Here is a 22,943-nt window from a genome sequence, read left to right on the forward strand (position 1 = left end):
GAAAACGGGGACTAAGCTGAAATTTGCAGATTGAATGTCGAGATCCCCAAGCCTACTCACTCCTAGAATGTTGGCTACCAGGCAGGAAACTGGAAGTCCTCTAGATTTTGACCTCAAAAAGAGCAAACATCTAAAGATACTGCCATCGGGGAATTTTCCCAAAATGGCCCAGACAGATTGCTTTACAATGGAAACCACACACTAAAAGCCCCATCCAACACACAAAGTTCCCAATCAACTTTCTGGTATGCTACACTTAAAAATCAACAGAGAGCTCAAAGGATCACCAAGTATCTGAGAAAAACATGTAACATGTTATACAGGAGTTAAAGGAAAAGAAAAAAAAAGGCAGCTTGGAGGAAACAGACTATCCCGGAAGACCACACATAGGCCAGGCGCTGGGGCTCACACCTGTAATATCAGCATTTTGGCAGGCTGAGAAAGAAGGATCCCTTGATCACTTGAAGCCAGAAGTTCAAGACCAGCCTGGGCCACACAACGAGATCTCATCTCTACAAAAAATAAAAAATAGCCAGGTGGGACGGCATGCACCTGTAGTCCTAGCTACTCAGGAGGCTAAAGCAGGAGGATAACATGAACCCAGGAGTTCGAGGCTGCAGTGAGCTATGATCACACACCACTGTACTCCAGCCTAGGTGAAAGAGTGGAACCTTGTCTTGAAAAAAGAAAAAAAAAAACAACCAAACCCAAATAACAAATAAAATAAAATTAAAATATCATAGAAGAGGCCAGGCACAGTGGCTCATGCCTGTAATCCCAGCTCTTGGGTAGGCCAAGGCAGGTAAGATCACCTGGGCTTGGGAATTCGAGAGTAGCCTGGCCGACATGGGAAAACCTCATCTCTACAAAAAGTATAAAAAATTAGCCAGGCATGGTGGCATGCACCTGTAGTCCCAGCTACTTGTGGGGCTGAGGCAGGACTGCTTGAGCCCAGGAGGCCAAGGCTGCAGTGAGTTGAGATTGAGCCAGTGCATTCAAGCCTGGGTGACAAAGTGAAAGCCTATCTCAAAAAAAAAAAAAAAGAAAGAAAAAGAAAGAAAGAGAAAGAAAATGGTAGAAGAAAGTTTTAAAACTCAATAGAAAGGACTGAAAATAAAGCTGAGGCAATGTCTTAGATGAGAGAGGGAGGGATAAAAAATTGAAGCGAAAAAGAATCACAGAAATAGTCTGATGTCAGATAACAGGCCTCCCAGAAAGAGAGAGGAGAGAGAGGAAGGAAATACAGGAGAGAAAATACAAAACCAAATAATTTCAAGAGAATTTTCCAGGACTGAAAGATATGAATTTATAGATTGAAAAGACCCTCCAACTGCTCCGAACAACAGACAAGAACAGATCTACACTACAGTGCTTCATTAAGAAATTTCAGAATTCTGTGGACAAAGAAAAGTCTGCAGTTTCCAAAAAGGAAAAAAAAAAAAAAAAAAAAAAAAAAAAGCAAGATCTGGAATCAGAACAACTCTGACTTACCAATTGTAACTTTAGAAGCTAGAATACAATGTAACATTCTATGGAATTCTATATACAATCAATCAATCAATCATGATGATAGAATAAAGGTATTTTCAAAAGACAACTGAAGTCTAAAAACATTTACCTCCCACACACCCTTTCTCAGCAAGCTATGAGACAGTACGAAACAAAACTTGGAAGCAGACAAGAAAGACTCTGGAATAAATCCACAGAAGCAAGAAGCTAAGGTAACCCCCAGGATGACGGTGAAGGCAGATCCCAGCATGACAGCTGGATACCTGAGAAGGTGAACAGGCCAGACGAGAGCAGGCCGAAAAGCTCTGGGAGAGACTTCTTAAGGAGCATAAACTGGCACAATATTTGACACAACTTAAGATTTGAGATTTAGCTAACAGGAGAAAAGTTTGGGCTTGAATTACTACATAGAAAACTAAACAAACATAATAATTAAGTCTAGAAAACAAAACAATATATGGGAAAGGAAAATAATTATAGTATATTTATTACGTGGCTCAGCTGTGAGAAGTATTTACAGACATAATAAATACTGAACACTGATCTAACCAGACGACAATATAACCATGAAGAGACAAATTAACAACATAACCAGAAAGTATGCATGAGTGTAGCAGGAATAAGAGCTAAATCTTCATTTTTATAAAGGGGAGTCTACAGGTAATGCCTAAAACTGAAAAATCAAGTAGAAACAAACCATGTGAATTAGAGAAATCCATGAATTTAAAAAAAATAAAAAGGTATAACAAAATAACTTAAAATATAATTGTTGCTTCAGGGGAAAGGGTTATGATACAGAGGTGATACACACAAATAGCCAACTACTGGTTTTCATAACAAGCTTCCTAGAATTATCCAACTCTTTCAATTGTATACATTTATAACTAGGAACACATTTTTTCCTGAGACTAAGTCTTGCTCTGTCGCCCAGGCTGGAGTGCAGTGGTGCCATCTCAATTCATTGCAACCTCCGCCTCCCAGGTTCAAGCAATTCTCCCGCTTCAGCCTCCCAAGTAGCTGGGACTACAGGCACATGCCACCATGCCCGGCTAATTTTTGTATTTTTAGTAGAGACAGGGTTTCACTGTGTTAGCCAGAATGGTCTCGATCTCCTGACCTCGTGATCCACCTGCCTCGGCCTCCCAAAGTGCTGGGATTACAGGCGTTAAGCCACCATGCTCAGCCCGGATACAGTTCTTAAAATGAGGGCACAGTGGCTCATGCCTGTAATCCTAGCACTTTGGGAGGTCAGGGCAGGAGGATCACTTAAGGCCAGGAGTTTGAGATCAGCCTGGCAACATGGTGGGCAACCCCATCTCTATCCCCTCCCTCCCTTCCCCTGCAAAAAGGAAAATGTCCAAGATAAATAAAAAACCTGGTAGAGACAGGAACAATTCCAGGAATTAAAATGACTTTACAACAAAAACAAAAAAACCTTAAATTTACATAATATACTCTTATTAACTATACAGAAAAGGAACACTCAGGAAACAAAAGACCCCTTAAAGATTAAAAATATGATTTAAAAAGAAAACTTTGGGCTTGGCATGGCAATTCACACCTGTAATTCAGCATTTTGGGAAGCTAAGGAGGGAGGCCAGCTTGGGCAACATAGTGAAACCTCATCTCCACTAAAAAATTTTTTTAAATTAGCCAGGAACGGTGGTGCACACCTGTATTCCCAGCTACTTGGGAGGCTGAGGCAGGGGCATCACTTGAGCCCAGGAGTTTGAGGCTGTAGTGAGCTATGATCACATCACTACACTCCAGCCTAGGCAACACAGCAAGACCCTATCTTAAAATAAAATAAAACATGAACTTAGTGGCTTAAAACAAAAATTAAAAAAAAAATTTTTTCTAATCTGGAAATCAGCTTCAAAAAATCAGAACATAAACATGGTAAAATCACAAAAAGATGGAAAATGTTAAATAACACATAAGCGATACAACGCTAATCCAGGCTTAAAATCTTAAGAGAACAGAAAAAATGGAAGGAAGGAAATTATCAAAGAAATATTAGAAAAGATTTTCGCAAAACTGAAGGACCCCAGTCTTCATAACTTACTGGTAAACGTTTTGCATAATACAGAAAAAATGATCCATACTTAGACATCCCTTCAGGCAATTTCAAAAAATCAAGAATAAAGACAGCCTAGGGAACAGTGCAAGACCTCCATCTCTACAAAAAATAAAAAACAAAGAAAAAAATTAGCTGGATGTGGTGGTATGCACCTGAGGCCCAGGTACTTGGGAGGCTGAAGTGGGAGGGAGGGTCATGAGCCCAGGAGTTCAAGGCTGTAGTGAGCCATAACTGCACCACTGCACTCCAGCCTGGGTAACAGACCAAGGCCCTCTCTTGATAAAGAATACAAATACAGAAAAAAATAATCAAAAGATGATCACAAACATGTCCAGAGAGCAAAAATAAGTCATATACAAAGGAACAAGATTTATACCTTGTCAACGGAAAACACCAGTATGGTAGAAGACAATAAGGCACATGGTAGGCTGAATAACACTCCCCAAAAGCTAACTACATCTTAAACCCCAGAACATGTGAAAGTGGCTTTTGTCAGTAACATATCCACAAATCAAAAAGGACTCTGTAGATAAAATTAAGAATCTTGAGATGGGGAGATTATCCTGGATAAGCCAGGTGGGTACAATGTGATCATAAAGGTCGTTGTAAGAGGAAGACAGCAGGGTCAGAGTCAGGAAAGGAGAGGGTGGAAAGATGGAATTGCTTTGGAGATGGAAGAGGATCATGGGTAAAGAATGTGGCTGCCTACAAAGGGTGGAAGAGGCAAGCAAATAGATTTCTCCCCTGGATCCTCCGGGAACAAAGCCCTGCTGACACCTTGATTTTAGGACTTGTGACCTCCAGAATATCATAATCAATGTGTGTGCTATTAAGTCACCAAGCTTGTGGTAATTTGTTACAGCAGCAAGAGGAAACCAGTAACAGGCAATACTTTCTAATTCTGAGGGAAAGTAATTTTCAATCTAGAAAGGTCTACCCAATCAAACAAGAATATATCAATGAGGAATGAGGGTAGAGTATTTTCACACCTACAAGCACTCAGATAACTTAATCTCATGCATGTTTGGCAGCAAACTGATGGAGTAAACTGAGATAACAGAAGAGAGCCTGAAAGCCCAAAAGCAGTAGCTCTTTCCAGAAGAGCGATGAAAGAGAGGCCTGAGTACAGCTGTGCACTACTCACAGAGAACAACCAGCTCAAAATGGAACATTTAACACAAGACACGGCATGATTGACAGTTTAGGAAAAAAAGGATTGAGATGATAAAACCGAGCCATAAGGGTGGGGGGGGGGGGCAAAAAATTAGAAAACTAAGGGGAAAAACAATAAATTAATAGGAAGCAGACTAAAAATAGCATGATTTTAAGCAAGTAATGGAGAGCAAATAAAAACTTGAACTAGGAATATTCTCCTTTGAATCAGCGAGGTGCCATGGCTGAAAAAACAGGGAAGAAAATGTAATCTTCCAATGCTCCCCTGTCCTAGCAGTCTACCTTCTTTACATGGTAATTACACTGTAAATGCAGTTTATTATTATTATTATTATTATTATTTTTTTTTTTTTAAGACAGAGCCTTGCTCTTTCGCCCAGGCTGGAGTGCAGTGGCATGATCTTGGCTCACCGCAACCACCACCTTCTGGGTTCAAGTGAGGCTCCCACCTCAGCCTCCTGAGTAGCTGGAATTACAGGCACGTGCCACCATGCCCAACTAATTTTTGTATTTTTAATAGAGACGGGGTTTCACTATGTTGGTCAGGCTGGTCTCAAACTCCTGACCTCAGGTGATCCATGCGCCTTGGCCTCCCAAAGAGTTGGGATTACAGGTGCGAGCCACCGCACCCAGCTAGTTTACTGGGTTTCCACTCTGGGTCAACATATAAATAAAGCACTGGAATCCTCATTGTAGTTGCAGGGCAGAATGTAAAACTGTAGTGGAAAGAAGATGAAATGACAATTTCATACTTTCTCCTCAAAATTCCCACTACGTCTTCTCCATTCCTCATTCGAAACATATGACCTTGGTTTCTATTTCAAAGAAAATTGAACAACTCAAAGAGAATTTCCACAGACTCCACCTGAGTCTCTTTATATGTTCCTTTCCCACCTGCCAGACTGAGACAGTCTATACTGCCATCTATCTAAAGCACCCTTGTGAACTGGCCCATCTCCACTCCATCTCCAGTCACCCACTCTAGGACGCTGTGACAGCAGATGTCCCCCTCCCTCCTGCATCAATTTCCTTCTCTCTGCTGGGTATTCCTATCAACATACAAACATGCTGATATTTCACCTTAAAAACAAGCAAGCAAAACACCCCTCTCTTTTTTTTTTTTTTTTTTTGAGGCGGAGTTTCACTCTTGTTACCCAGGCTGGAGTGCAATGGCGCAATCTCGGCTCACCGCAACCTCCGCCTCCTGGGCTCAGGCAATTCTCCTGCCTCAGCCTCCTGAATAGCTGGGATTACAGGCACACGCCACCATGACCAGCTAATTTTTTGTATTTTTAGTAGAGACGGGGTTTCACCATGTTGACCAGGATGGTCTCGATCTCTTGACCTTGTGATCCGCCCGCCTCGGCCTCCCAAAGTGCTGGGATTACAGGCTTGAGCCACCGCGCCCGGCAACACCCCTCTCTTGACCACATCCTTTGCCATCTAATGTCCCATTTCTCTGCTTTTTTTTTTTTTTTTTTTTTTTGAGACGGAGTTTCGCTCTTGTTACCCAGGCTGGAGTGCAATGGCGCGATCTCGGCTCACCGCAACCTCCGCCTCCTGGGTTCAGGCAATTCTCCTGCCTCAGCCTCCTGAGTAGCTGGGATTACAGGCACGCACCACCATGCCCAGCTAATTTTTTGTATTTTTAGTAGAGACGGGGTTTCACCATGTTGACCAGGATGGTCTTGATCTCTCGACCTCGTGATCCACCCGCCTCGGCCTCCCAAAGTGCTGGGATTACAGGCTTGAGCCACCGCGCCCGGCCTTCTCTGCTTTTCTTGAAAGCAGTATCCCTTCAAAGAGTTGCCTAAACTTACTATTTCATTTTCCCCATTCTCTCTTTTTTGTTTGTTTCATATTGTTTAAATTAATTTTTAAAATTGAGACAGGGTCTCACCGTGTTGCCTAGGCTGGTCCTGAACTCCTGAGCTCAAGTGATCCCCCCACCTCGGCCTCCCAAAGCACTAGGGTTACAGGTGTGAGCCATTGTGCTCAGCCACTCCATTCTCTCTTAAACTCATCCCAGTCAAGGCTGTAAGCCTACCACTCCATCAAACTTCATCAAGGATGCCCACCATGTTGCTAGATGGTCAATTCTCAATCCCCATCTTACTTCCGTTAGCAGCAGTCTCACCTTTCATATTGGAGAATAAATAAATCAAGACAGAGATATAAACAAATTATGTAAAACTACAGAAGTAAAACAAATGACACTGAATGTCAAAGGAGTATTGTCTTCCTGAAGGCTTCTGTATATTTATCTTATTCCTGTGTGATTTTAATAAAACAATTTAAGAAGAGATTTTAAGACATAAATAATAGAGTATCATCTTATGCAGCAATTAGGTTCTAAAGTCCGAGCATAAAGCAAAAAATCAAGTTGGAAGAAAACCACTTTGAAAATCCCTTATATTGTCCACAATATACAGAACTGTGCTGCCTTTCAGTAAGCTGAACAGTCTTTCCCCTCAGACATCAGCCCATACAGCACTTTGTCAATTAAACATAGATGATTCTACTTAGGAACCGTCCTACAAAGACTGCATGCTGTAACTTTAAGCACTAGAAAGATATTCTGTTTATTGATGCTCAGTAAAGAGGTACCCAAGAACAAAAAATAGCCAAGACAATAAAAGATTCCATCTGCCATTTCATGCATACTCCATGAATAAAATGGCAGACAGAATTATTGGCACTATATAAACAGTTTCTCTTTCCTTTTTTTTGAGACAGAGTTTCACTGTTATCACCGAGGCTGGAGTGCAATGGTATGATCTTGGCTCACTGCAACCTCCACCTCCCGGGTTCAGGCTATTCTCCTGCCTCGACCTTCCAAGTAGCTGGGATTACAGGCATCAGGCACTACAGCTGGCTAATTTTTTTGTATTTTTAGTAGAGATGGGGTTTCCCCATGTTAGCCAGGCTGGTTTCGAACTCCTGACCTCAGGTGATTTGCCTGCCTCGGCCTCCCAAAGTGCTGGGATTATAGGCATGAGCCACTGTGCCCAGCCTCTCCCTCTTTTTCTTTTGGTCAGGCACATATAGTTATGTCTGAGTTAATTAAATGCACGTATAAAGAGGCTCCATCATGCAATGATATATACAACTTCACCACGAATATAGTGACACAGTGATCCTGCCATGGAACTACTAGCTACTCCAAGTTAGGGCAACTTTCTTATCTAACTCATTACTATTAAAAATTATTTTTCTGAGCTACTCTGGGTCACTCTGCCTATGGGATAGCCCTGCCCTGTCTATGGAGCAATCAAAAAAAAAAAAAAAATTGTTTCTGGTGCTGAAGACAACTCTCACTCCTGAGAAACCTAACCCCAAAACAGTAAAATGAATTTCCTAGCTAGATTGCTATCAGTAGTTTTTATGCTGCCCTTAGCTCCCACGGCTCTGTGACCCATCTTCTCATGGTAGGTAGAATCAGTGCATAAGAATCTGACACTCCCCTTCTGGTTCCACCACCTGGTGACTTTGGAAAAGCTCTTGATCTGTGATCCAGCTTTACTCTCTGTATTATATAAATGCCTAATTAACTAAGTTGGACCAAGCTGTAGCTCAAAAGGGACAGAAAGTCTTCCTACACAGAACTCACTACTCTCTAACACAAAGATAAAACACAGCACATGTTATTTCAATGCTAACAGGTATTATGTAAATACAAACCAGAAATTTATCAAGAAATGATTGCCTTCATTTCCCACCTACAGTTTAGGAAAAACAGATCAATAATACCTTTTGGAGGTAGGAGCATAAGAAAACAACTGTTACAGATGAGAATTTATATTGTTACAATTCTTCTAGGGGCCAATTAGGCAATACATTCTAAAAGCCTTTTTAAAAAACCAATGTACAAGGCCAGGCGCCATGGCTCAAGCCTATAATCCCACCACTTTAGGAGGCTGAGGGGGGCAGATCACTTGAGGTCAGGAGTTCAAAACCAGCCTGGCCAACAGGGTGAAACCCGGTCTCTACCAAAAATACAAAAATTAGCCAGGTGGGGTGGCGGGTGCCTATAATCCCAGCTACTCAGGAGGCTGAGGCAGGAGAATCGCTTGAACCCAGGAGGCGGAGGTTGCAGTGAGCTGGGATTGTGCCGTTGCACTCCAGCCTGGGCAACAAGAGTGAAAACTCTGTCTCAAAAAAAAAAAAAAAAAGTACGGGTCCTTCATCCCAGGAACTACATTTCCAGGGAACGTAGATCTGTGCAATCTGATACAGTATCCACTAGCTACACATGGCTACTGAGCACTCAAAATGTGTCTAGTCCCGATTGAGATGAAATGTGATTACAGAACATACTCTGGATTTCAAAGACTTAACATGAAAAAAGGAATATAAAATACGTATCTCATTAATATTTTTATATTGATCACATATTAAAATGTTTTTGATATATTGGGCTAAATAAATCTAAAATTAATTTTACCCATTTCTTTTAAAAAATGTGGTTATTAAAAATTTTTTAATTACATGTGGCTTGCATCATATTCCTACTGGACAGTGCCACTTTTAGACAAACTGCACAAATATGTATGTACAAGGATGTTTATCAAAGCATGTTTTATACAAACGAAAAGCTAGAATAAACTTAAGACTCATCAATACAGACTGGTTAACTAAATTGCAACAAATCTATAAAAAAGAGTACTCTGTAGCTCCTAAAACTGCTGAGTACATCTAAATATACTGACATGAATTAGGTAGAAAAAATAAGCTTGAAAATAGTACATATTTATATGATTCCATTTTTTTTTTTTTAAGCGTGGTGTGTGCTTGTGTGTGTGTGTGTGTGTGTGTGCACGTGAAAAGGTCTGGAAAGATATTCATCAAAATGACAACTATGGTTATCTCTGGGCAGTAGGATTACAGCTAATCCTTATTTTCTTTGTTATGCTTCTATGTATTTTCTGATCTTTGAAATAAGCATGACATACTTTTATAATTAGAACACTGAAGCTATTTTAAAAAATGATAGCCATCGGCTGAAACAAAAAGATCGATCTTATTCACATCATCTTGGCTAGACGAAGTCTGCAACAATAAGGGTCTTTAAGCCTATACAACGTTACACTTCTGGAGGAGGCTGCAAGTGCCTTTTCCGCAAGCAATACTTAAACCCATCCCAAGCAATTAAAAATATTTCAACGTTCTACAGATGGTTGTGAGAACTCTGCCATGAACCCATAAAGCGTTAATTGACAGAACTCTGAAATAAGTGTTCACGGATTTGTCACCTAAAGCAACTAAGCTACAGGGGGGATTCTGCTGATAAAAATTGGTTGCTTATGGGATTGGGTACTGGGCGGCAGGGGTACAGGATTATCACTGTATAGTCTTCGTATTTTTGAATTTTGAACAATGTAAATGTACTGTCTACTTAAAAATAAGCAAAACTTTCAAAACAAAATATTATCTATCAAGACTCCATAATTGCCCATAGCTTATGCAAAATTTAAAACATTATTTTTTAAGGTGTCTATTATTGCTGAGGACCAATTACCATCAAAAATTTTAGTCTAGTCGCTGGGCACAGTGTCTCAGGCCTGTCTGTAATCCCAGCACTTTCGGAGGCCAAGCAGAGTGGATCACCTGAGGTCAGGAGTTCAAGACCAGCCTGGCAACATGATGAAACCCTGTCGTCTCTACTAAAAATACAAAAATTAGCCAGGCATGGTGGCATGCACCTGTAGTTCCAGCTACTCAGGAGGCTGAGGAAGGAGAATCTCTTGAACCCGGGAGGCAGAGGTTGCAGCGAGTGGAGGCTGCGCCACTGCACTCCAGCTTGGGTGACACTGTGAGACTCCATCTCAAATTAATAAAATAAAATAAAAATTTTAGTCAAGTCAAAATAAGTGGGGGTCTTATGGAAGGACCACAAAGATATGAGAGCGTAAGTATGAAGTGGGAAATGAGAGGGTACAAAGTATGATTTATTAATAGTGAAATTTGTTTTCATACTCTTAGGCAAGTAAAAAATCTTAGTACTGCCTCTGTATTTATATTATATTATACTGTGTTCTAGGATGTTTTGCTGATGCGAAATATCAAAGTGTCAACCATTGTTTCTATTAAAGGTCTTTAACGATACTGCATTTTAGACCTGTAATGAACATGGTGCTCACTGCAGTCTGTAATGCATCTCATTAAATACATTAATAACATGCATTTCACTAAAAGGTCAACTTGTTATGACTGAAGTTTAGCCTTCTTTAATCACTTCATTTAAAGCTATAGAGCAAACTCTGAAGAAAACAGTGAGTACCTGCTACAGAAATACTCTTTCTCGGACCCTTTGTCTCACAGAAAAGAGGGAAAAAAAAAAAAAAAAAAAAGACAGACATGCACTCACAACTTGCCACCCGTCCAAATCAGTTATGTTTTTTGTGACGAAGTTTCACTCTGTCTCCCAGGCTGGAGTGCAATGACGTGATCTCTGCTCACCACAACCTCCGCCTCCTGTGTTCAAGCAATTTTCCTGCCTCAGCCTCCCGAGTAGCTGGGATTACAGGCACCATATCCAGCTAATTATTTTATATTTTCGGTAGAGATGGGGTTTTACCATGTTGGTGAGGTTGGTCCCCAACTCTTTTTTTTTTTTTTTTTTTTTTTTTGAGACGGAGTTTCGCTCTTGTTGCCCAGGCTGGAGTGCAATGGTGCGATCTCAGCTCACCGCAACCTCCGCCTCCTGGGTTCAGACAATTCTCCTGCCTCAGCCTCCTGAGTAGCTGGGATTACAGGCACGCGCCGCCATGCCCAGCTAATTTTCAGTATTTTTAGTAGAGACGGGGTTTCACCATGTTGACCAGGATGGTCTCGATCTCTTGACCTTGTGATCCACCCGCCTCGGCCTCCCAAAGTGCTGGGATTACAGGCTTGAGCCACCGCGCCCGGCTGGTCCCCAACTCTTGACCTCAGATGATCCACCTGCCTTGGCCTCCCAAAGTGTTGGGATTATAGGCATGAGCCACTGTGCCAGGCAAGTTATGTTTATTAAATTACTGTTAATGTTTTTATGTGGGATTATGGTATTATAATTTTACTGATGAGGGGATGTGCATTATTTGCTTCAAAATAATCCAGAAGGTAAGCGGGGTCGTTACAGCTACAGATGAAATAAGACTGGCCATGAGCTGATTATCACTTAAGCAGGTAAAGGCCTATGGGGGCTCACTGTACTGTTTCTCTACTTTTATATAAATTTAATATATTCCACAATGAAAAGTTTTAAACAACTCATGCTGAGATTTCCTTAACTTACCTTCTTCCTTACATATCATTGCCACCAACATAAAAGACATACCTCCTAATGCTGTAGAAAATTTTAAAAGAAAGGAAAAGCAAGGCCGGGCTCGGTGGCTCACGCCTGTAATCCCAGCACTTTGGGAGGCCGAGGTGGGTGGATCACAAGGTCAAGAGATCAAGACCATCCTGGTCCACATGGTGAAACCCCATCTCTACTAAAAATACAAAAAATTAGCTGGGCATGGTGGCGCACGCCTGTAATCCCAGCTACTCAGGAGGCTGAGGCAGGAGAATTGCCTGAACCCAGGAAGCGGAGGTCGCGGTGAGCCGAGATTGCGCCATTGCACTCCAGCCTGGGTAACAAGAGTGAAACTCCGCCTCAAAAAAAAAGAAAGGAAAAGCAAACTTTTTTAGACAAATGGTTTTGTGCACAGAAAACCCCTAATTTTGTTCAGATTACTCCATGACTTACCACTTATGCTGCCACTAAAACATCAGATGATGTCTTTGAAATTACTTCCATGGTTCAAGAGTTTAAATTACCAACATGTAACAGCAAAGTGACTGGGGACTAAGTTCATGTGTTTAGGATGGCGTGTGGAGAGGAAAGAGAGCCATTTAGTTTCTGAAAAGTAGAGTTCAGGGTGCTGGAGCTACAAAGGCATGATGCTCAAGAGTTTACTGGGGCTAGGCGCGGTGGCTCAAGCCTGTAATCCCAGCACTTTGGGAGGCCGAGGCGGGTGGATCACGAGGTCAAGAGATCGAGACCATCCTGATCAACAAGGTGAAACCCCATCTCTACTAAAAATACAAAAAATTAGCTGGGCATGGTTGTGCGTGCCTGTAATCCCAGCTACTCAGGAGGCTGAGACAGGAGAATTGCCTGAACCCAGGAAGCGGAGGTTGCGGTGAGCCGAGATCGCACCATTGCACTCCAGCCTGGGTAACAAGAGCAAAACTCCATCTCAAAAAAAAAAAAAAAAAAAAAAGAGTTTACTGGGGCTAGAGTACAGCTAAAAGTCTGTTATTTTAGAGGCCACAGTAGGGCTATCACAGTAAGTGACAGTGCCAAGGAGAGACTATGTTGAGAAAACACGACCTGAAGACAGGATTCTAAATGCAATGAAAATTGAGAGGATACAAAAAGAATCAGGGAAGAGAACAGAAAGGCAGAACCCAAATAGTGTCAGGTAGTGTCACCAAGCCAAAGAAAAGTATTTCAAGGCAAAGTTAAACACGTCAAGGAGGTAGTAGCTGGCTCTGGCAATAAGGAAATCTGTAGCCATCTTTCCATAGTGTCTTTAAGAGGCCAACACTGCATTGTAAGTATTGGTGAACTATAACACTTTCCAGAACAATTAGTTAATTTAAATTATATAAAGAATCTAAATACTAATAAAAAAGTAAAAGATACTGAAGACTGGTGATGCTCAATTATACTGATAACGATTGAGTGATTGCTCACATGGCTGAACAGTGCCAAATGCCTTTGAGCAGAAGAAGATAAGACAAGTACCTAACATTTATGGTGAGATGTGTGCCAGACACTGTGCTAATGCTTTCTATTGATTACGTCCTTTAATCCTCACAACCATATTATCCCCATTTTACTGTGAAGTTAAGTAACTTGCCCAAGGTCACATGGCTAATCGATTGCTGAGATGAAATCTAAACCAAGGCAGTCTGACCTGACTCTGTAAGACCAAGCAAATTGAAAAGAGATTTAATTAAAGACAGTAAGTCACAGGGTTTGTTCTGGGGCTGGTACAAATTCACCAGCTATATATATAGCACCATATAAATTGGTCATCCCAAGTAATGTGCCCAAGAATTTTCTCTCTCTCTCTTTTTTTTCTGTTGCCTAGCCGAAGTGCAATGGCACGATCTCAGCTCACTGCAACCTCTGCCTTCCAGGTTCAAGTGATTCTTCTGCCTCAACCTCCCAAGTAGCTGGGACTACAAGTGTGCACCACCATGGCTGGCTAATATTTATATTTTTGATCGAGATGGCATTCTACCATGTTGGCTAAGCTGGTCTCAAGCTCCCAACCTCAGGTGATCTGCCCACATCAGCCTCCCAAAGTGCTGGAATTACAGGCGTGAGCCACCGCACCTGGCCAGTATTTTTTTCTTAAACTCTGTTTACCAAGGGAAGTATACAACATATTATGCCATATTGCCATAAGAAGACTGAAACAGACAAAAATTAGCTGCTCTTCAAATTCACAGAAATTCTGGTCACTAGAAATCTCCCTACCCTCCATTCTTAGAATCTGTAATACCAAACAAACTTCTTCTTCCTCCTCCACGACAACCCACCCTGTCAGATTAATAGACACTGACAGATTAATTGAGATTCACCAATGAGGCAAAGAGGCAACTGGTTAAGCACAAGAAAGAGTAAAAAGATCAGAACAAAATACAAGTTAAATAACATCACAATGATTAAAGAACCAAAATTGCTGGGTAGGATGGCTCATACCTGTAATCCCAGCATTCTGGGCAGGCTAACATGGAAGGATCACTTGAAACCAGGAGTTTTGAGACCAGCCTGGTCAACATAGTGAGACTCTATTTCTACAAAAAAAGAAAAAATTAGTCAGGCATGGTGGCTCATGCCTGTAGTACCAGCTACTTGGGAGGCTGAGGCGGGAAGATCACTTGAGCCCAGGAGTTCGAGGCTGCAGTGAGCTATGATCACACTACTGCCCCAGCCTGGGCAACAGAGCAAGACCCTGCCTCATAAAAAAAAATAAATTAAAGGGTATCCAAGAATATGTGTCCATTATACTGGACACTGACTAACTCCTAAAATATCTATATTTTAAGATGTATTTTTAAAAATAAAAAAGGCTCAAGCAAGAAGAATGGGGAACAAAATGAAAAAGGTCTTACTGTGAAACATTTAAAACATTTAATCTAGAGCAGTCTAGGTGTCATTCCAAAGGCATAAGAGGAAGTAGGGTACTAGGGCACTAAAAATAGCAGAGAAGCGCTCCAAAAATCTCAAAAGACTTGAAAACCATCAATCTGACATCTATTTGAGAGAGAGAAAGGAGGCAAAGACAGGGGAGGGGATATAAACAGCCCACCTCACCCTCCCAGGCTACACACGGATTCTGGAAGGACTGCCCAGACTTCCCCCAGGGGAGGAAGCACATTTCAAGTGTGGCAACACACAAAACAGAAAACCTGGACTCTGGGAAGCCACTCCTAATTACATCAGGTGTTCACCTACAAGAAACATTCACTGAACTCCCTACCCTGGAAATCCTATACATTGATCTTGAATGGCTTAAGGTGGTTTTACCTACAGGCAAATGCCAAATTAGACAACCTTCTCAGTCCCTTCCAACCCTACTCCATGACACTAGCAAAGTTCAGTTTCAGGCTGGGCGTGGTGGCTCATGCCTCAAATCCTAGCACTTTGGGAGGCCAAGGCGGGCAGATCACCTGAGGTTAGGAGTTCCAGACCAGCCTGGCCAACATGATAAAACCCCGTCCCTACTAAAAATACAAAAAATTAGCTGGGCATAGTGGCAGGAACCTGTAATCCCAGCTACTCGGAAGGCTGAGGCAGGAGAATCACTTGAACATGGAGGGGTGAAGGTTGCAGTGAGCCGAGGTTGTGCCATCTGCACTCAGGCCCAGGCCATAGAGTGAGTCTCCATCACCAAAAATAAAAAATTAAAACACGGTTAAAAGAACAAATGAAAACACGGAGTCTCAGCAGGCAAAGAAGACATACTGACCCCAGCTGAACGCAGTGGCTCACGCCTGTACTCCCAACAGTTTGGGAGGCCAAGGCAGGTGGACAGCTTGAGCCCAGGAGTTCAAGACCAGCCTGGGCAATGTGGCAAGACTGCCTATCTTTAAAAAAAGATACATATATATCCCAGACACAGCGCACTCACCCTAAATCTCCCTCTGCCCAGTCCTTCGGTGCCACTGGGCACACAGGCACGCAGCACACAGGAGGCAGTGTGGTCCAGAGGGAAGACTCCTACATGATAGGGAGTCTTTGGGCACGTCATTCTGGGTCTCAGTCCTCTCATGTGTAAAATGAAGACACTGGGAACCAAACAGTCTCTCAATTCCTTTTCTCTTCCACAATTCTTTATAGCTCAGTAACTCTCCTCTAAAATGCGTTCCTCCCTCTGCAGTCCTCTATGCCATTCAAAGGTAGAAATAAGATCATCTTAGCACATTGTTTTAAAAATCTCTCAAACACAGGAGGCATCTTTTAAGCACATGATACAACCAAATTTAATGAGCTGAGTTAGACATTCTTTCTCTCCCTTTGTACACCAGTGGGTTTTCAAACCGCGGACCCTGCGCTTTAAGGAATTAACTCAGGGCCAGGCTCAGTAGGTCACATCTCAAATTCCAGCACTTTGGGAGACAAAGTTGGGAGGACTGCTTGAGGTCAGGAGCACGAGACCAGCCTGGACAACACAGTGAGACACCGCCTCTACAATACATCTAAACATTAGCCAGACGTGGTGGTGCAATGCTTGCGGTCCCTTCTACTTGGGAGGCTAAGGTGGGAGGATCATAGAGGTGGGGAGGGCTGCTTGAGCCCAGAAGGCCAAGGCTATAGGAAGCGGTGATTGCGCCACTGAACTTGAGACTGAGCAACAGAGCAAGACTCTGTCTCAAAAAAAAAAAAAAGAATCGAAAGGGGGATGGGGAGGGGAGAACAAGAGCAGGAGAGAAGCAAGCAGAATAAACATGGCCTAAGCTCCTGATTCACTTCAATCAAAGCTGTCTTCATCTGACAAAGTGGTTTTAAGCATCTCAAGAGGACAGACGTATTCTTACTGTTTTTCAGGGCGCTGGAAAATTCTGGGCCACCTTTGTCCTTGAACAATGGGAAAACATCTGGTTGAGGAAGTTGGTTGGTGGTCAACAGAGCTTTTTGCAGTTTGATCCTTCCTTCCAAGAGCTGGTCCCACAGTGCTGAGAAAGAAAAAAAAAGAGAATCCCATTCCTCAATAATAAAATGTTCTAGGGGTGAGGTAGCAGGGGCGGGGAAGGACAGAAGACCACAGCAGTCTCTAAGCACCTGGGCTTTAGCAGTTTCATGCCATGGAAACAAACATTCTCTATTACAGGAGATAAATTCAGTATCTACGAAGCAAATATTTGCTCCAGCAGAGTGGGAATGGGAAAACCCAAGGAGAGGAGAGAACACTCTTCAATCTTCCCCAGTTGCCGGAAGTACTGGAGCAGAACCCGCTAAGCAGCTCAGTGCAGAAATGGCTGGCTAAGCATGCAGGAATAGGGCTTTAGGCCTCTAGGTAAGTGGGGCGTGTCACAAACTAATCGAAAGGACACAGGAGAGAGAGAATAGCCAAAAACAAACACACGAAAAGTAGACCAAATGCAGATACTCTGAAAAAACCGGCAATCAGCAAAACCACGTACACACCTATCTGGTTCTTCACGGCTCTTCCTTTCTCCACTTCCTCGGAAACTTTCGCCGCGGAGAAGGTCATCACCGCACCACCGTCCTCGCTGTTCCCGTCCCCGGCCCTGTCTTCGTCACTCTCGCCTTCGGAGTCCTCCTCGTCACCCGCTTCTTCCATGCCACTCTCGCCGTCTTCCTCCTCCTCACTGCTCCCAGGGTCATCCACTCCCTCGGTAAACTCCTCAACGTCACGGATGCTCTGGACACTGAAGCCTGGGGTTTTTGCAGAGCGGCTTCTGCTCTTCTTGCTCTCCCTATGGTCCCTAGACTCCTGTTCCTCAGCAGCACCCGGGTCATCGTCCTCAGATTCCTCCAGACCCAGTCCCTCTGAACCTCCATCTCCAGACCCTTCCTCATCAGATATTTCCTCATCTGAACAGGAAGAGAGGGAAGAAAGAGAAAAATGGATGTTACCTGGAGAAAAACATTTTTTTTTTTTTTTTTTTTTTTTTGAGACGGAGTTTCGCTCTTGTTACCCAGGCTGGAGTGCAATGGCGCGATCTCGGCTCACCGCAACCTCCGCCTCCTGGGTTCAGGCAATTCTCCTGCCTCGGCCTCCTGAGTAGCTGGGATTACAGGCACGTGCCACCATGCCCAGCTAAATTTTTTGTGTTTTTAGTAGAGGCGGGGTTTCACCGTGTTGACCGGGATGGTCTCGATCTCTTGACCTCGTGATCCACCCGCCTCGGCCTCCCAAAGTGCTGGGATGACAGGCTTGAGCCACCGCGCCCGGCCAAGAAAAATATTAAGCCAAATAATTCATTTCAACTAAAGCACTGCGGCATCAGGAGGAAAAATATCTCATTGTAGTCAATTCAATTCAACAAATATATTCATTACACATGTTCAATCTCTAAAATGCTAAGGGAGAAGCAAAGATGAATAGAACAAACGGAACTAGTGGGAAAGACAGACTCACAAAATGATAACTCAAGGAAGAATCAGAAGTGCTTTGACAAAATTTCAGTAACCCAGAGAGTGGGAAATTTTAATGGTGGGGCAAGTGAATTGAAGCTAAGTTATAAGGAAGAGCTAGCATTTGGTGTGGCCCTTGAAGAACAGTAACATTTCAGCTGATGTTAGAGAATGAGCAGTTTTCCCAAACCTGATCTGAAAAAATGTACAATCTATCACACCCATGTGCCCTATTTACTAAATACTTATTAAGCACTTATTAGGAGCTGGAGGCTAAGGAAAGGCAAATAGAACTTAATACCTGCAGGGGAGTTCAGGGTCTGGTAAGAGTGGTAGATACGCATGTCAATAATTATATGACAATGCCATTAGCACACAGTATATGGAGATGGAAGCACCTGACTCTCCAGGAAAGGTGGGGGATGGTTTCATGTGGAGAAGGAGACATTATAATTTTACTTATGAAGCATAAGGAACAGCTCAGAGACAAAGAAGGGGTAAGAAAAACAGGAAACTGCACTGGAGTGCAGAATGCACAGGAAGTGATGGGAGATGAGACCAGCAAGTTGCTCAGGGACCAAATCAAGAAGGGTCTTTGTCTTTCATAAGGACTCTGATCTTGATCCTACACTACACAGTGTGCAAGTTAAGGCTCCTGGTTTTACTCATGCTTAGAGCATCATCTGATACTTAGAGGTTTTGACAGTTTATCCAATCTGTTCCACGGTTTAACATAAAAGCCCCATGTGTCACAAGCCATGAGTCTTAGATCCAGGGACCAGTTTCCAAAAACTTTCTTCAATAAAATAAAGATTTTAGGAAAACGTGATGGGTCTTCAGCACTTCTTTAAAGAGTTAGATATAAACTTAAGACACGGACAAAGCTGTCAAAAATATAAACACAAAAACTAAGTGCCAAAACAGTAAACAGAAATTGTTATTTAAATTCTTTGCATGTATGCCATTTCTCAGATTAAGCAACATCCATACAGTGTTTACTAAATTGTATATCTTGGAGGCAGATGGCCTTCATCTGAATCCTGGTTCTTCCGCTAACTATATCACCTTGAGCAAAGTTACTTAACCAACTTGTCCCTCAATTTCCTTATCAGTAAAATGGGACTAAGTAGTAATAACCTTCTGGGAGATTGGGAGGATTAAATTAGGTGATACACGTAGTAATGATTTTTTAATAAAAATCTAATTCCAGGTAATGTTATAAAATTGTTTTTTGAGGACTTACTGTGTCCCAGGCTCTTAGAATTTAAATTGTACAGCTAGTCAGTGCCTGATGCATGGTGAGAACTCAATAAATATTGTATTTGTCTCATGACTGGTCCTTTTATCAGTCTCTAGGCAAAGAATATAAAATGAGCTTATCAGGAGCTCCCAGAACTACATCAAGGACTAAATCATAGATATTATAACCTGAATGATAGTTCATTTTATATTATCTGTGGATTCTCAACATGACACCCCTGACCTTTCTAAAGGAAAACAAATGGCATTCTCTCAATAATCACCATATCTAGGCCTTTCTTCCACTCTGAGAAACTTATAATTCTTTAAAACTATAAGCACACAGACTTCTAACTCTTTTGCAGGGAATAGAAGGACTACGTGATTTTTACAATGGCAAAAAAATGAGTTTCACAAATAACTAGTATTACACAGTGCTTCAATGCAAGACCTGAAAAACCAAAGGACAGGGGTCGCAATTCGAGGGTAACATGCTCATCAGACACATGCTTTTTCAGCTCATAACCCTCTCCAACATCCAGTATCCGCTGCCTCCTCTGTCACTCCATTTTAGGGTGAGCCATTAGTCTGAACATAACGAGTACAGCACCTTAATCACTCTGGGCTTGAGATTCCTTATGAAGTGAAATGAAGTAACCTCTAACACTCTTTCTAATACCAAATCAATGGTTTCTTCAAAGATAACAGGTAGGGGGACACAGAGTAGTACTGCTGAGATCATGGCGGGTGGTGGGAGGATTTTAATGCTAAAAAAATTAGGGAGGCCGGGTGCGGTGGCTCACGCCTGTAATCCCAGCACTTTGGGAGGCCGAGAAGGGCGGATCACGAGGTCTGGAGATCGAGACCATCCTGGCCGTGGTGAAACCCCGTCTCTACTAAAAATACAAAAATTAGCCGGGTGTGGTGGTGCACGCCTGTGGTCCCAGCTACTCGGGAGGCTGAGGCAGAAGAATTGCTTGAACCCAGGAGGTGGAGGTTGCAGTGAGCCGAGATCGCGCCATTGCACTCCAGCCTGGCAACAGAGCAAGACTCCCTCTCAAAAAAAAAAAAATTCGGGAAGAAAAAGTTCCACGCAAAAATGTCTACTCACCAGATGATCCTGGCAGAGTCTGCTCCCAATGGTCTTCATTCCATGCTTTTCTAGAGGTGGTTTTGCCGCAATACCTTTTGTCTGTGTCCAAGAGGGAGGCTGATGCCCGTTTTCTAATGCTACCCACTGCTAGGAAATCACTTTCCCCATCTTCCCCTTCATCAAACTTGTCAATCACTCTGGCAGCAGTGGCTGTTGAGGGAGAGAGAAAAGTCATCAGAATCTCCAGGTTAGCAGAAACTTTCACGGGAACCCCGGTCGACCCATTCACCTCATACTTGAACATCCTCTGCAAAATCCCCACCAGCTTCCAAGAATAGGAAATTCATTCCCGCCCAAAGTAGCACACTGTCTTATTGCTGTTTCTAAACAGAAAGCTGACTCCCCGCATCTACTAGTAGGATGTATTTCTATACCTTGGATCCTATCAAACTAGTTAAATTCCTCTTCCACGTGTGACAGCCACTCCAATGTCTTCAATCAGCCGTCACGTTCTCCCCTCACTCCATCCCATTCTTCGGCGAGTTTTCTTTGCTTATTCCGGCTAAACAGCCCTGGGTTCCTTCAACTGATCTTCCTAAGGCACGGTTCGACACTCACACTCGCCCGTCCTTATCCTCCCTGTCTCACACTTCCCACTCAAGTCTAAAGCAGGATCACTCCCAGCTAGACTCAACATCAGCTTACAGCACAGCAGTCTCGGTCATCAGCCACGAAGCAAGCGTCCTGAGACCTCAAGAGACTTCAACAGCACCAGAGAATCCTTCCATCAGCCTCCCACTTCGTTTCTAAGGGCAACCAGAGCTAAAAACAGGCGACTTTCTCCTCCCCCTTTCTAATGCAACGCCAGCATAAGGGCATCCTCAAAGCTGACTTCCAACCTGCTAGCAGACTCTCTGGGTCCCTCCAGCAGCCCCGGAGCAAGGGAACCCGAAGGCCAGCTCCTCCCGGCCTGTGCCCTGGGTCTGCTCCGCCCCCCGGCCGAGCACCAAGTTTCCTGCACAGGTGAAAAGAGACCGAAGCCCTCCTCCGGCGCCCGGGGGACACACCCCCCCGCGGGAGGCGAGGCTCCTCGGAGCCAGGCGGTGGAGCACAGGCCCGGCGGCCTCGCGCACGCCCCTCCCAGGCCTCCCCCGGGCCCCACAGGGCCCGGCCCACCGCTCCGCACGTGGCCCGCCTCAGCCCGGCCTCACCCTCCTCCGGGTCCGCCTCGGGGTCCGCCTCGCTCGGTCGCGGGTTCAACAACTGCTCCAGCTGCAGCGCCAGGGGCTGTGGCGCCGCCATCATCGGCAGGTCCCGGTCCGCTCCGCTCAGCGCACGTGAATGTGCGGCCCAGCCCCCGGCCCCGAAGCTGCCTCCCCGCCCGCTCCTCTCGCCGGAATCCGAGTCCCCGACGCCGCCCGAGACCGCGCGGAGGCCGCCCCGCGGCTCGGGACTGGCAACTTCCGGGAGGCCCGCGGGAGGGGGCGGGGCCTGCGCGTCACCGCGGGCGTGGCTAGGATGAAGGCGGAAGCGCGGGAGGGGGCGGGGCCTGCGCGTCACCGCGGGCGTTGCTAGGGTGAAGGCGGAAGCGCGCCGAAGGTTGAAGGGATCGGAGCGGCGCGGGCGCGTGTGTGTGCGCGTGCGCGCAGGGGAAGAGGCGATGCGGAAGCGCGCGAAGGCACGTGACGGCGTGTGGCGCTGAGCCGGGATTGCGATGCGCGCGGCCGGTATCCCCATGCACAGAATAGGCCTCGGGATTTGTGCGAGATTCGCCCAGGAATAAAGCGTAGAGCGTCGCCGTGGCCCACGGTGGCTGATTTGGGAAGGAGGAGGGAGTAAAGCGTAAGCCGCTCGAACGGCGGGCGCGCACTCGGGCACACGGGGACTGGGACCCAGAGCGGGCTTGGCATCTCGCAGTGTAGAGTCGTCTGAGGCACACAGCTCCCGCCCTTCGGCGGCCAGGATTTGCGGATCCTGTGTCAGAGACGTGCATGTGTAAGCGTGCGGCGGACTGCTGGGGTCTTTAGTCACGGGAATACTTAGGAATACCTGTGGCTAAAAGTAGTTTCTGTAGCTTCTCCAGGTATCCTTGCCTGAGCATGGAAAAGGGGGTGGGGTGTGGATCACTCCACTGCCCACCTCTCGGTATTGATTATCTTTGCTGTTCAGAGATGAGGGCATACTCAGACACCTTAAACAGGTGC

General features: G+C 44.2%; 1 protein-coding gene across 1 annotated transcript in view; it reads right to left on the reverse strand.

Annotated features, from left to right (window-relative positions):
• AATF (apoptosis antagonizing transcription factor) overlaps positions 1 to 22,237 on the reverse strand; it is a 115,454-nt gene extending 93,217 nt beyond the window's left edge. Inside the window, exons 1-4 of the mRNA XM_003929069.3 lie at positions 21,951 to 22,237; positions 20,758 to 20,949; positions 17,454 to 17,864; positions 16,844 to 16,981 (exon numbers count right to left, since the gene is read on the reverse strand). Of these exons, the coding sequence (XP_003929118.1) occupies positions 16,844 to 16,981; positions 17,454 to 17,864; positions 20,758 to 20,949; positions 21,951 to 22,044 (835 nt within the window). The 5' untranslated portion in view covers positions 22,045 to 22,237. The remainder of the gene's footprint in view (positions 1 to 16,843; positions 16,982 to 17,453; positions 17,865 to 20,757; positions 20,950 to 21,950) is intronic.
• Between the last annotated feature and the right edge of the window lie 706 nt (positions 22,238 to 22,943).

Source organism: Saimiri boliviensis, chromosome 17 (assembly GCF_048565385.1).
Source record: "Saimiri boliviensis isolate mSaiBol1 chromosome 17, mSaiBol1.pri, whole genome shotgun sequence".
In the NCBI taxonomy this organism is placed as follows: domain Eukaryota; kingdom Metazoa; phylum Chordata; class Mammalia; order Primates; family Cebidae; genus Saimiri; species Saimiri boliviensis.